General features: G+C 66.0%; 2 protein-coding genes across 6 annotated transcripts; both read left to right on the forward strand.

Annotated features, from left to right (window-relative positions):
* The first annotated feature begins 35 nt into the window (after window positions 1-35).
* Window positions 36-6,397, forward strand: MPV17 (mitochondrial inner membrane protein MPV17). Of its 5 annotated transcripts, none has more exons than XM_039387471.1 (6): window positions 36-3,370; window positions 3,633-3,725; window positions 3,964-4,059; window positions 5,507-5,549; window positions 5,646-5,698; window positions 5,775-6,397. In XM_039387471.1, the coding sequence occupies exons 1-6, from the start codon at window positions 2,999-3,001 to the stop codon at window positions 5,889-5,891; spliced, it is 774 nt and encodes a 257-aa protein (XP_039243405.1). In that variant the 5' UTR covers window positions 36-2,998; the 3' UTR covers window positions 5,892-6,397. The 5 variants fall into 5 exon arrangements, with proteins under 5 accessions (XP_039243405.1, XP_039243403.1, XP_039243406.1 ...); XM_027739918.2 differs by having other exon boundaries at window positions 37-3,370; window positions 5,507-5,539; window positions 5,775-5,927; XM_039387469.1 differs by having other exon boundaries at window positions 5,646-6,397.
* An 86-nt stretch (window positions 6,398-6,483) lies between these two features.
* Window positions 6,484-9,680, forward strand: UCN (urocortin). Its single transcript, XM_027739907.2, has 2 exons — window positions 6,484-9,046; window positions 9,247-9,680. Exon 2 carries the CDS (start codon window positions 9,264-9,266, stop codon window positions 9,567-9,569), a length of 306 nt encoding a protein of 101 aa, XP_027595708.1. The 5' UTR covers window positions 6,484-9,046; window positions 9,247-9,263; the 3' UTR covers window positions 9,570-9,680.
* The last annotated feature ends 2,603 nt before the right edge of the window (window positions 9,681-12,283 follow it).

The raw sequence follows: 12,283 nt of genomic DNA on the forward strand, positions 1-12,283 counted from the left end.
GCCCGGGGCGGCACAGGCGCTCACCGCCGGTAAGGGACGGGCACGGCCGGGAGCCCCCCGGCCCGCAGCCCACCCCCGGCACACGGGAGGGAGAGCGGGGACCCCGCCGGGCTCCAGGGGGGTTAACGGGGGCCTAAGAAGGGTCTTCCGCGGCTCGAGGACTCGCCCCGCTCACCCCCGGGCCCCGGGGGGAGGCTGCCTTGGAGGTCCTGCCCCCCCGGGAGGGGATGGGGTCTGGGCTGTGGCACTGGGGGTTCGGTGGGCTGCAGCCCCCCTGCAGGGTCTCAGCACCCCCTGGGTGTGTGCCAGCGCTCGGGCGAAGGCACAGAGGTGCTGCCTGGGCAGAGGCTCCCAGGGCCCTGCCCTGAATTTCCCTAACGATGCTGCTGCTTGCAGGGCTGGGAAGTGCCATAAATCTGCCCCGACACTGGCCGGCAGCTCTGCTGCCCCAGGGATTCGTAGCCCTGAACACCAGGCACCTCTACCCCTCACTGCCTACTGCCCTTCTTGTCCCCCCCAATCCACCCGGGGCCGGGACTGTGGCTGGGTGGTGGGAGAGCCCATCCTGCCTGTGCTGGGTGTGCTCGGGGCCATGCAGGGGCTGTGTGGCACTTCTGGCTGGGAGCAGGGTGTCCCTGTGTGCTCCCTGCTGCGCCCCCTGCTCGCAGCCTTCCCCTCGTCCTGCTGCTCCCCCGGTCCTGCTGCTCCCAAGCCACCAGCCCAGGAGGCTGGGAAAGCATAACCTCAGGGGGTGCCCTGCTGAGCTGGGGCCTCCCCTCGCAGTGCAGCCACTGGCCCTTGGCCCTGCTGCCCCCGGGTGCCCCCCTGCCCAGCTGCTGGGGCCCTGCCAGGCCGCCTCGCTGCTCCCGCTGTTATTTTTATGGGATGTGATGGAGTCTATTGCTGGGCACTGCTGGCCGCACATCCCCTGGTGCCTGGCGAGAGGCCAGGGTGGAGCTGGGAGGGCTGCCCAGGGCCAGCCCTGCCCATTCCCCCCTGGCCCCTGCCTGCTGCTGTGCAGGCTCAGTGTGGCCCTGGGCTGGCTCCAGCCCTGTTTTGCCTGTTGCTGTTTTGGATCAGAGCTGGCACTGCCGTAGCACAGCCCCCCAGTCCCTCCGGGCCCCACCAGCCCCCAGGGGCACACGGCTGCTCTGTGGGTGCTGGGCTGACGCTGGATGTGGTTCCCCCGGCCCAGAAGAGGCTCTGCCCTCAGGCTGGGCTCTCTCTCCCTGCCTGTGGCAGGTTCCCAGGCCCAGCTGAGGGGGCACGGCTGTTCCCTCCAGGCTGGGGCAGCACTGCTGAGGCCGAGTGTTCCTGCTCTCAGACCCCCATTCACGGCTGGGCTTGGCCCCTCTCTTCTGGCTGTGCCGTGGTCCATGCAGCTCCCGTGCCCTGGGCCAGATACATTCCGGCCTCCAGCCCTGCTTTCCCTTGCTGCTCCCGGAGCCCCTGGTGCTGCCAGCTGGGGCCGGGCCAGGGAGCTGCTGGCAGTTGGCTGTGTTGCTGCATCCAGCCGTGCTCACCGCCCGAGCTGCTGTCTGAGGACCACGGGGTCGGGCAGGGCTTTGCCTCCTGCATCCCGGGCCCCAGGCCAGGCTGCCGGCAGGGCCCGGGCACAGCAGGCAGCAGCACGTGCCCACAGCCGTGACCTTGCTGTCCCTCCCTGCCTGTGGAGAGCAGCCCCGCCCTCCCACCGTGGGGATGCTGTGGGGTGCCCTACTTAGGTTCAGGCCCAATTCAGAATCCTCTGGTCGTGGGAGCAACGACCTGGGGGTCAGCTGGGCACCCTGGCTCTGGGCTTGGCCTGGCTGCAGGCTCCAGCCCCACGCAACCATCTCCCCCTGGGCAAGCACTGGTGCCAAAGTTATCGTGAGAGACTGGATCCAGCTGCACCCCAGGCCCGGGCAGAGACAGGTCTGTTCCCCCGGCACAGCTTTGTCACCGCCGGGCACCGTGCCCGGACCGTTCGGCACTGGATGAGTAACGGCAGTGCCACGGCTGCGTGTTCTCAATGAGCATCGTGCCCCTGCACCCAGCTCCTGGGAATGCTACCTGTGGGAGCAGCCAGCACTCTGGTGTGCTGTGCTGGAATCCTGCTCCTGCTGCCACCCCCTCCCCTGCACTGCTGCAGCCCGTGGGCTGGCAGGGCTGCCCTGCCATCATGGGTGGGAGCAGAGGGCTCTGGGCTGGGGGACAGAGCCCCAAACCCTGGGGCTGGTCCAGGGAGGGGGATGGAGCCTGTGAGGCGGCAGCAGGAGGTGCTTGGGGCCTCCATGGGGCTGTAGAGCCCGGGCTTGCCCTGTCTGGGGGCCACATGGCATGGTGTTGGGAGAGGGAGCCAGGCCCTGGTCCCCCATGAGCCGCTCATGGAGCCCCTGGGATAGGGCTGGCCCTGAGCTGGCCGTGACAGGGGCTGCTGGGATGGGGAGTGCTGAGGCTGGTGCTCCCCAGGCCAAGGGCTTGCTGGGCTCAGGGCTTACAAGTTCAGAGCAGAGCAGCAGTGGGGCTGAAGACCTACCTGGGAACTGTCCCAGGAGGAGCGGGGGGAGTGAGCAGGAGCTGCCAGGGCCAGGGGGAGCAGTGCTGGGGCTGGGGGGCAACACCGGGCCAGCCAAGTTGCGTCGAAGGGGTCAGGGGTGTAGAATGGAGCAGGAGCTGCCAGAGGCCCAGCCAGGCAGCATCCCACCGGGGACACTGATCTGGAAACAGGGCCAGGAAGCCGTGCCAGCAGCCGGCCACAGCGAGGGGCTGGGGCAGCCCGGGCAGTGGGGAGCACATCCTGCGTGTCCTGGCTGCTGGCAGAGCCAGAGAATGACTCTCCAGAGAGGAATCACAGTCAGCAGAGCCTGCCCAGTGCACAGGGAGAGATTTGGGAGAGGCTCAGGAGAGGCCATGGTGGGGAGCACAGGCAGCAGCCAGGTGGACTGTCCTGAGAGCCCCAGGCACCACAGGCCCTGGGTGACGGGTGTTAATCAGTCTTTCACAACAGGTCAGCCCCATGCCCAGGGCACCAGGAGGAGATGCAGTCAGGCACTCTTTTGGCCAGAGATACTGCAGCGTCCTGAGAGGCCCGAGGTGCTCAGCAGGGCTCAGTGCAGGCAGTGAGGAGCTGCAGCTGGGATGGAGCTGGCGGGGCCAGAGCAGGCTCAGGCATCCCGGGGCAGGGGAGCAGCAGCAGCACTGGGGCAGGGGGCCCAGCCATGGGCAGGGCATGCAGGGGTCTTGCCCACCTGAATGGGCTGTGCTGGTCGCAGGGGCCCTCATGGGAGCTGGGGATGTGATCACACAGCAGCTGGTGGAACGGCGGGGGCTGCGTGGGCACCATGGCCCCCGCACCCTGAAAATGATGGCCATTGGCTTCTGCTTCGTGGTGAGTGCCAGCACAGCAGGATGGGATGGGATCGGGGGCTCTTTCATCAGGGTGGGGTCATGTTGCCCCCCCAGTGTGAGCTGGGACATCCTGATGCCACCTCTGGCAGCCATGGGCAGGGCTGGTTCCCTGGAGCATGGCAGCACAGCCCAGTCAGAGACAGGACAAGCCCATCCTGATAGTCTTGGGCCCATATAACCAGCTCTGGAGCCCCCTTGGCTAGTGAGGGTGGGTGCTGCTCCTCACCTCCTGGCTCCTGCAGGGCCCCGTTGTGGGCAGCTGGTACAGGATCCTGGATCGGCTCATCCCGGGGAACACAAAAGTCGTGGCTGTCAAGAAGATGGTTCTGGACCAGGTTGGTGTGACGTGAGCGAGGGTGTCACATCGGGCTGGAGCAGCAGGATGGGGTGATGGGTGCAACCATATTCCTGTGGCAAATTTCCATCCCATTCCATGAACCCCTGTGCCTGAGCTGAGCCAAGCCCCACCGTGGTGGAGGGTTGGGGTGGGCAGGGTCGCAGGGGCTGCCCGTGGCCAGCCCAGCTCCAGGCACCACAAGCCCCTCGGCATTGGCCCCGGCTCCTCTCTCACAGGGGGGCTTCGCCCCGTGTTTCCTTGGCTGCTTCCTGGCCATCACGGGGGCCATGAACGGGCTGTCAGTGCAGGATAACTGGTCCAAGATCCAGCAGGTATGTGCTGCTGCCCTGGGGTGGATGGGGGGGCCCTGGGGAACCGGGGGGGCCCTGGCAGCTCCTCCCGGTGCGCTGGCCCTGGCGGCTGCTCCCGTTCGTGGCTGTTCCCACGCCCAGGCGCTGGGTCCGAGGGCCCTGTGGGCAGCAGGTGCCCGGTGCTGCCAGTCTTCTGGGTTCTGGCACCACGGCCATTCCTGTGGTGTGGCACCAGGGTCCCACCTGTGCCGGGCACAGATGCCATGGGCTCCTGCGTGCTGGAGGCCCTGCGTCCAACCCTGCTCCTGGCTGGGTCTCCAGAGCCATTACGGAGATGGCTCCCATTGGCAGTGACTGCTGGAAACCGGTGCGAGCGCTGAGTCAGCGTGTCCAGAGTGAGTCACCGGGGAGCGGGTGCCCACCCGCCGCGGGACGAGGTTCGCTGGGGTGGTCGCCTGGCTGGCATGGGTGGCAGCACCAGCCTCGTGCACCACTGCCAGGGCCGTGTGTGAAGGGCCCCAGCCCAGCCAGACCTGCTGCCCTGGGCTGGAGCTCTGCTGCCATCGCCCAGAGCTTGTTCCTCGGTGGGGTGCCACCCCCAGGCACTGCCCTGCTGGGCTGTCAGTGCGTGCCCCTCATCCTGCCCTGGGGTGCAGGGAGCAGATCCCGGGGCAGGATTGTGTCACCTCTGCTTTCTCAAAGCTCTGCATGAGCCACAGCCAGGGTATGGGGTGCTCCAAGGCACCCCAGAGGCACATGTGGAGAGGTCCTGGGTACAGACAGCACCCCACGAGCTCTTGTCCATCCGCTCCTGCTGCATCCAGACCAGCTGGTGCCATGGATCTTGCTTCAGCTCCCCCAAAGCATCCCACCGTGGTGGGTGATTCCTGCAAGCTGTAGCTCCCAGCTGCCGTGGCAGGGGGTGGCTGGGCTGGGACCTGGGCAGCGGTGCTGGCAGCACCTTCACCCCTGGTTTGGGGCGCATCCGCCTTTCCCCACGCAGAGGAAGCGTCAGCAGAGCATCCATCACCCTGTGCCCGCTCGCCCCGTCCTGGGCTGCCAGCCAGCACCAGGAGGAGCCCGGGCTCCTGGCTGAGTCACGGCCAGGCTGGATGAGGGACTCGTCCTGCTGCCATGGGACAGGGATGCGGCACGGCCGCGGCTGCAGCTCGAGGACAGAAGGACAGCGCCTCGGGCTCCCAGGGTGGATACCCTGGCTCAGTGCCCGTCTCCGTCCCTGCCCCAGGGTGCCTGGGAGGGACCTGGGGGTTGCGGGGCTGAATAGGGGCTCACAGCCCACGCTGGGGAGAGGAGCTGCCTACCCGTGTGCCCTGGCTGTGGCACAGTGGGGACAGGGCGGTTGTGGCTGCCCTGTCCCTGCCACCCCCGTGGGCACAGCTGGGGGAGACTCTGTGCCCCATAGTGGGAATGGGGCCCTCTGCGTGCTCAGACCTCCTTTCTCTTGCAGGACTACACAGACGCCCTGATGACCAACTACTGTGTGAGTGCTGGTGGGTCTGTGTCCCTGTCCCCAAGTGCCAGGCAAGGGTGGTCATGGGGCACAGGCGCTGGCAGGGCCCCTCACTGCTCTCCCCTTCTCTGCCTAGATCTGGCCACCCGTGCAGATTGCAAACTTCTACTTCGTGCCCCTGCAGCACAGGTAGTGTTGTGGCTCTGGCCCCCAGCCCCTGCCCCCCTGAGCCAGCGGCTGTGGACCCTTTCCCCTCTGTCCCCAGGCTGGCTGTTGTCCAGTGCGTTGCCATCGTCTGGAACTGCTACCTGTCCTGGAAAGCAAATCGGATGTGAGGCAGAAGCCGTGTCCCACCCCTGTCCCCAGCCTGTGCGCTGCCTGACCCCGCCACACCTCGGGAGCCCTTCGAGTGGGTGCCTGTGGCTGAGGACAGGCTGAAACAGGCAGAGTGCTGGCAACAGCTGTCCCTCTCTCTCCCTGGGGAGACACCGTCACCACAGCCCCCACTGCCCCAGGGACACACTGGGGAGAAGATGGTGCCAGGGCACCCTGAGACAGGCCTGGAGTGGCTCTGGCTCCGGCTCCAGCTCTGGCTGTGCGTGTGGCAGCTCTGCCTGCAGTGTGTTTCTCCATCCATGCTCAACCCTCTCCTGGCCCCTACCTGCACAGAGTCCTCCTGCCCCAGGCATCACTCTGCCCTTCCCCGTGGCACATCCCTGGAGGAAGGAGTGGGAGTGCCACTGGGCCGGGGCTGGCCCTGGGCTGGCAGTACCATGGGCACAGAGCTGGGGTCACTGCAGGCTGGGGGTGCTTCCCCTGAAAATGGGGTTTGGTGTGACTCTGCTGTAGACAGTCAGAGCACCAATAAATGGCATTTTTCACTCTCGATTCCCATGGTCCTCAGGCTCATGGCCCAGCAACCCCTCCAGGCCCTGCAGAAGCAGTTCCAGAGTGACCATTCCTGTGTCACAGATCGACAGCTCCACTCTGCCTTGTCCCAAGGCACTGAGTGTGGGGCTGTGGACCGCAGGCTGATGGGATGAGCTGCCCCACTGACTGGGTGAGGAGAGGGGGCTCCAACAGAGGGTGGATGGTGGCTTAGGGGATCACCAGGTTCCACTGCAGCTGTTCCATGGGCTGTGACAGTGCCCTCACTGCTACAGAACAGTGGGACAAGGTGAATGGTGTCAGGGTTCCAGCACTGGGTGCAGAGTCCCCACAGGGTCAGGGTGTGCTCAGTGCAGGGCTGTGCATCCTGGGAGGCTGTGGGAAGGGTGGGGAGTAGGGCTGAAGCTGGGGCTGGGACAGGGCTGCCACCACCAGCACTGCTGCCCCGTGGGGATGTGTGTCCGTGCTCACCCTACACCAGGAGTGAGCAGACACAACCCAGCTCACACAGCACATCCCAACCAGGGGCTTCGAGTGGAGCTGGTAGGATCGTGGTGGTTCACCTCACCCCCGCAGGGCCTTGAGCCCCAGCCCCCTCGGTCTCACTGTGGCAGCCCCATGCAGCTGGACAGAGCCATCCCCTTGGTGCTGGCATCAGCTGGGTTCTGGGGGCTGCCAGCATGGCCCTTATGGAGAGGATGCACCATCTATCCTTCCTCCCTCGCCTTCACTCCTGCCCTGGGCTGGCCTGGGCTTTGGGGCTACTCTAGGCAGGTGAGTACAACCCGAAGCATAGAGGAGCTGAATCCTGCTCCTGTGCACTCATCTGGGGATGGGGCCATAGAGCCCATCCAGCTGCTGGCACTCGCCTGAGGGTGAGGAATGGGAAGGGGTTGTGGCTGCAGCCCCCAGCAGCGCTTGGTAGAGCAGCACAGGGCTGGGGCCAGGTGATGGAACCATGCATGGATGGCACCAGGGCCTCAGGGGGACCTCAAGCCTTGTGTGGGCTTGGCCCAGGCTCTCTCCAGTGTGTGGAGTGGGTGCTGTGGGTGGCAGGGTTTTGCAGTCCGGAAGCACTGAGCCTCTTGCAGCTCTGTCTGAGGGTACAGGAGGCTCTGGGGTGTCAGCAGTGAGTGAGCTGCAAGCATGGCATGAGCCACGTGGCGTGAGCCACTTGTCCCCAGGAGTAGCTGCCCCATGGCATGGGGCTGCCAAGGCTTGGGGGCCTGAGCCCAGCCCCTGCTGAGGGCTGTGCCCTGCCGCTGTGGGAAGCGGTGCCGAGTGCCAGCCTTCACGCCAGATCATGTCACGGGGCCATGGCACTGTGTGCTGCCTTGCTGCGAGCAGGGCTGTGCCCCACTGCCCCTGTGCCACCTGGTGTGGGACACACCGTGCAAGGGGCCAGACTGAGCCTCTGTCCCCAGATCTGCCCAACACTGGCACCGTGGAAGGAGCCCAATCTGGGCCTAGCTGGGCACCTGCACCAGCGTCGGTTCTGGGTGTTGGCTTGGCTGCAGTTGGGGTTAGGGGGTCTGCACTCGGGGGTCTGCTGGCAGTGGTGTGGTGCACTCGGGCGTCTGCCAGCAGCAGTGTGAAGCACTCGGTGGTCTGCTGGCAGTGTTGTGGTGCACTCAGGGGTCTGCCAGCAGCATGTGGTGCACTCAGGGGGGCTGCCAGCAGTGATGTGAAGCACCAGCAGCCACCTCACCGTTTGGCAGCGGCGCAGGTGCCCCATCGGAACACCCTGCATCGAGCACGCCGCTGCCGACTCCGGTGTCTCCGCTCTATGACTCACAGGACTTGGCCGGTGCTGCCGCTGCGCTTCGGGGTCTGCAGCTCCTGCACCTCGGCACCACCCACTCTGCCCGGGGCACGGGGCCACAGACAGGCCGGGGGTCCCCCACCCATGGCCGTCCTGTCCCGGAGTTGCCGGTGCCCGGGGTGTCCCCCCCACGCCCAGGGATCCCCCCGCACGCCCAGGGATCCCCCCCACACCCAGGGATCCCCCCTGCCGCCGCCCACGTTCCCCGCTCAGGACGCCGCTGCTCGAGGCGGCCGCTCGGCCCGGTAACGCGGGGGTCCGTCGACGGGGAGCCACGGCTTAGCCCAATACAGCTCACCGGTACAGCTCACCGGGAGCTCACCGGTACAGCTCACCGGGAACTCACCGGTACAGCTCACCGGGAACTCACCGGTACAGCTCAACGGCGCGTCCCGGCCGTTCAGCACCGCGGACAGCGGCGGAGAACGGGGCTGGCGGGGGGCAGCAGAGCCGGGAGAGGAAGCGAGGGAACCGGAGGGCCGGGGGAGCGGGGGACAACATGACCCAAGGCACCTGCTGGCACCGGTGGCGGGACCGCCGAGCCCCTTTGGCGGGCGCCGGAACGGAACCGGAGCGGCGGCCCCCGAGAGCGGGGAGAGCACGGTCTGCCCCGCCGCCGGGGACCCGCTCCCCGCCGCCCCGGTGCCCCCCGCTCCCGCCCCCCGCTCCCGCCCCCCGCCGCCCCGTGCGTGCCCGGCGCTGACGTCAGCCCGGGCTCGGGGCCGATATAACCCCCGGACGCGCCGCCGGCTCAGCTCCCGCGGGACGGACCGCGCTCGCTCCGCCGCCAGCACCGGCAGCAACAGGGGACGGGCACAGCGCACCGGGTACGGGCCGGGGCTTGGGCACCGGGCGGGGACAGCGCCGGGCCGGGGCCGGGGGGGCGCAGCGGGGATGGGACGGGGCGGCCGGGCGGGATGGGGGCACTGTGCCCGGGGCGGTCCCCGCGCCGCCGGGGACGCGATTCCCGTCGAGCCCCCGCAGCCGCCCCCGTCTCTACCGTGGCACTGAGCCCTCGGACTCGCAGGTTCGGAGGGACCGAGGATGCGGCGGGCGCTGCTCACTCTCCTGCTGCTGCTCGCCCGCTCGCCGCCCGTCGCCGCCCTCCCCGCCGCCACCGACGGCTCCGTCCCGGCGGCCGCGGCCGGGATCGGGGCTCGGGGCCGCCCGCTCTGGCCGCCGCTGGCGCCGCCGGCCCCGGGGCAGTGGAGAGGGCGGCGGGACGAGCCGCCGCTTTCCATCGACCTCACCTTCCACCTCCTACGGCACCTCCTGCTCCTCGCCCGCGCCCAGAGCCAGCGCGCCCGCGCCGACTCCAACCGCCGCATCCTCGACGCCGTGGGACGCTGACCCCCGCCGGGAACCCCCGTAACCCCGGGTCTGCACCGGCCTCCGGCCACCGCCTCGGCCTCTGCGCTGTGGGGCGCCCGGCCCCTCACCGGCAAACGCACCGGCACCGACACCGGCTGCACCCGCCTCAGCCCCGGCGCTGGGGCGAGTGGGAGCGGAACCGGCCCCGGGACGGTCCTGCACCGAGTTTGTAATAAAACGTGGTGGAAACCCGAGGCGTGAGCAAGTGGGGCTGTGCTGGGCCAGGGGCTGGAAAACTGGGAACGGGCTCACTGGGAATGAGAGATGAGCTCACCAGGTATGGGGAATGGACCCACAAGGGATGGGGAATGGACTCACCAGGAACAGGGAACGGGAGAATAGGCTCACTGGGATTGAGGAAGGGGCTCACCAGGAATGGAGAAACAGACTCATTGGAAGTGGGGGAATGCATTCACTGGGAATGGGGGATCAGGCTCAGTGGGAATGGGGAACGCGCTCACTGGGAATGGAGAAAGGGCTCACCAGGAACAGGGAACAGGATGAGCTGGGCTGGGACTGGGTGGCAGCAGCTGGGCTGGCAGCACAAACCCACCAGCACTGGGGATGGGGTTGTGTGTGTTCCCGGATCAGGACATGAGATACTGTGGTCTCTGGGGAGAGAAGATGCTCCCAGACCCTCAGGTGTGGCAGCAGTGGGAAGCAGAGGGTACAGAGTGGTGGGAACAGCGGGTCCTCATCACCAGTGAGCTGGACACAGTGGCTGCACCCACCTGTGGGCCGGTGGGGGTGTGAGTGGGTGAAGCAGCTCCACCCTGGGATGGCTGGTGGGGCTGGGGGAGGGACAGACACAGGCCCTTCGTGGGGGGACATGACCACCCACTCAGGAGCACCAGGGGTGGGGGGCACCTCTGTGGGACACACGGTGCTGCCGAGCAGGTCAGGGCTGGAGCCATGGGCAGGGAGGGGGACACTGTGGTGGGCTGTGTTTCAGGCCCCAAACCAAGAGCACAGGGATGAAACCTTCTGAGGCAGCTGGGGGAGGTTCGGCCTCCCCATGGGTGGCCCTGTTCCTCACCAGGACCTCCAGCCCTGCCTGTGGAAGGTGTCCCTGCCTGTGGTGGTAGGTGGGACTGGGTGGTCCCTTCCCATCTAAACCAACTGAAAATTCTGTGGTAACATCCCACTACATGCTGGAGGGGCAGCATGGCAGGGCTGGAGCAGGGAGGGGTGTTTTTGAGAGGGGTGCCTGGGAAGGACTGTGTGGGGATGTGATGGCAGAGGAGGTCGGTGCCTGGGCAGGCAGGAGAGCAGACAGAGGGGTGCAGGCAGGGGGTGCAGCCCCTGGATTTTGAGCGAGCCACTTTCGGTGACCAGATGGCTCTGGTAGGAGGCAGCTCCAAGGGATGAGGGAGCTGAGGAATGCCAGAAGGCCTTTGGGAATGAGCTTGAGGCTTGGTTGCAGCTGGAAGGGACCTGGGGAGATCCCCCACTCCAGCCCCTACTCCAGCTGCTTGTGCTGTGTCCATTGGGGCTGGAAAGGGCAAATTCCACTATGGCATGAGGACCCTGGAGCTGGAAGGCCATGCAAGAGGGATTGTACTGGGAGAGTTACTCCTTGGAAATATTCATATTGGATGGGACACTGACCTCGACACTCCAGCCAACCCTGATGAGCAGGGCTGGGTATGGGAGGGCTCAGGGGCCTCTTACCCTTCACACAGCTCTTGGCAGCTTCCCAGCTGGTGGAGCCACAAGGCCTCTGGGCAGCCTATTCCAGATAACCTGGGTGATCAGCTTCACTGCAAAAATACCCCAAACCTTTGGAGGCCAGTTTGTACCAGTTGCCTCTGGTTCTGTCATGGGGCTCCACTGGGAAGAGCCCAGTTCCCTCTTCTTTCCCTCCCATCAGGCAAGTATTTACATGGATTCAACCCCCCAAACCACCCCAGTCTCTTCTTTTGCAGCAGGTGCTCCAGTCCCTTCAGCATCACTGGGACCCCTCCCTGGGCTGCAGAGGTCACATCCTCCTTGCCCTGGGAAGCCCCAGCCTGACCAGATGCTGCACCCACAGCCCCTCCTGCTTTGTGGATCCCCCCACCCAGGGAGCTGTTGCTCACCTGGATCTGCTGGGAAAAGATGCCACTGCCACCTCCCCAGCTCAGTCACCACTGAGGATTTTGTTGTCCTTCATGTCCTTCAGTAGCTGCAGCTGGACAGTTATGATTAAGCAATAGCACCATGAACCTTGCAGGCTTGGCTAATCTTCTCTTTTAAGGAAAAAGGAAGACCACTCCAAGAGGAATGGGCTGCCTGGGGGAGAAGCACCAGGAGTGTTGTCAGCAGGACTGGGCAGCACCTGGGGAAAAGGTAATTCCAGCAGCGGGAGGTCACGACCACTGACTCACTGACCACCTCCTCAGAACAGACCCCCAACAAACAAAGAGCTGCTCCTGCAGAGGGATCAGTGTGGGAAGGGAGAGACACCCAGCAAAGAGGGGGTTGAGTGCTAATCAATAAAAGAGTTCTGTAATCTGTAACCAATGAATGCTGGTACCTTTGTTTGCTCGAATGGGTAAAAAGTTCTGATGCTTGGGGAGCAGGGAATGGCCTGGGGGAACCCCCAGCCCCCGTCTCTGTGCTGACTGAAATAAAGCCAGAAATCCCTCCCCTCGGAGTGGGAACTGGGGCTGTGCACCCACCTGGTGACTGGGGATTTCACACGACCAGCCCTG

Source organism: Pipra filicauda, unplaced genomic scaffold, assembly GCF_003945595.2.
Source record: "Pipra filicauda isolate LSUMZ 115617 unplaced genomic scaffold, ASM394559v2 scaffold568_size315820_pilon, whole genome shotgun sequence".
NCBI lineage: Eukaryota > Metazoa > Chordata > Aves > Passeriformes > Pipridae > Pipra > Pipra filicauda.

What these genes read in the sequence shown, in the direction of transcription:
- MPV17 (XM_039387469.1), top strand. Translation starts at nt 2,999, where the DNA reads ATGCCCAGGGCACCAGGAGGAGATGCAGTCAGGCACTCTTTTGGCCAG. An exon ending in AGAAGATGGTTCTGGACCAG is followed by an intron (nt 3,726 to 3,963) that starts GTTGGTGTGACG and finishes CCTCTCTCACAG; the next exon opens with GGGGGCTTCGCCCCGTGTTT. An exon ending in CAACTACTGTGTGAGTGCTG is followed by an intron (nt 5,550 to 5,645) that starts GTGGGTCTGTGT and finishes TTCTCTGCCTAG; the next exon opens with ATCTGGCCACCCGTGCAGAT.
- UCN (XM_027739907.2), top strand. Translation starts at nt 9,264, where the DNA reads ATGCGGCGGGCGCTGCTCACTCTCCTGCTGCTGCTCGCCCGCTCGCCG.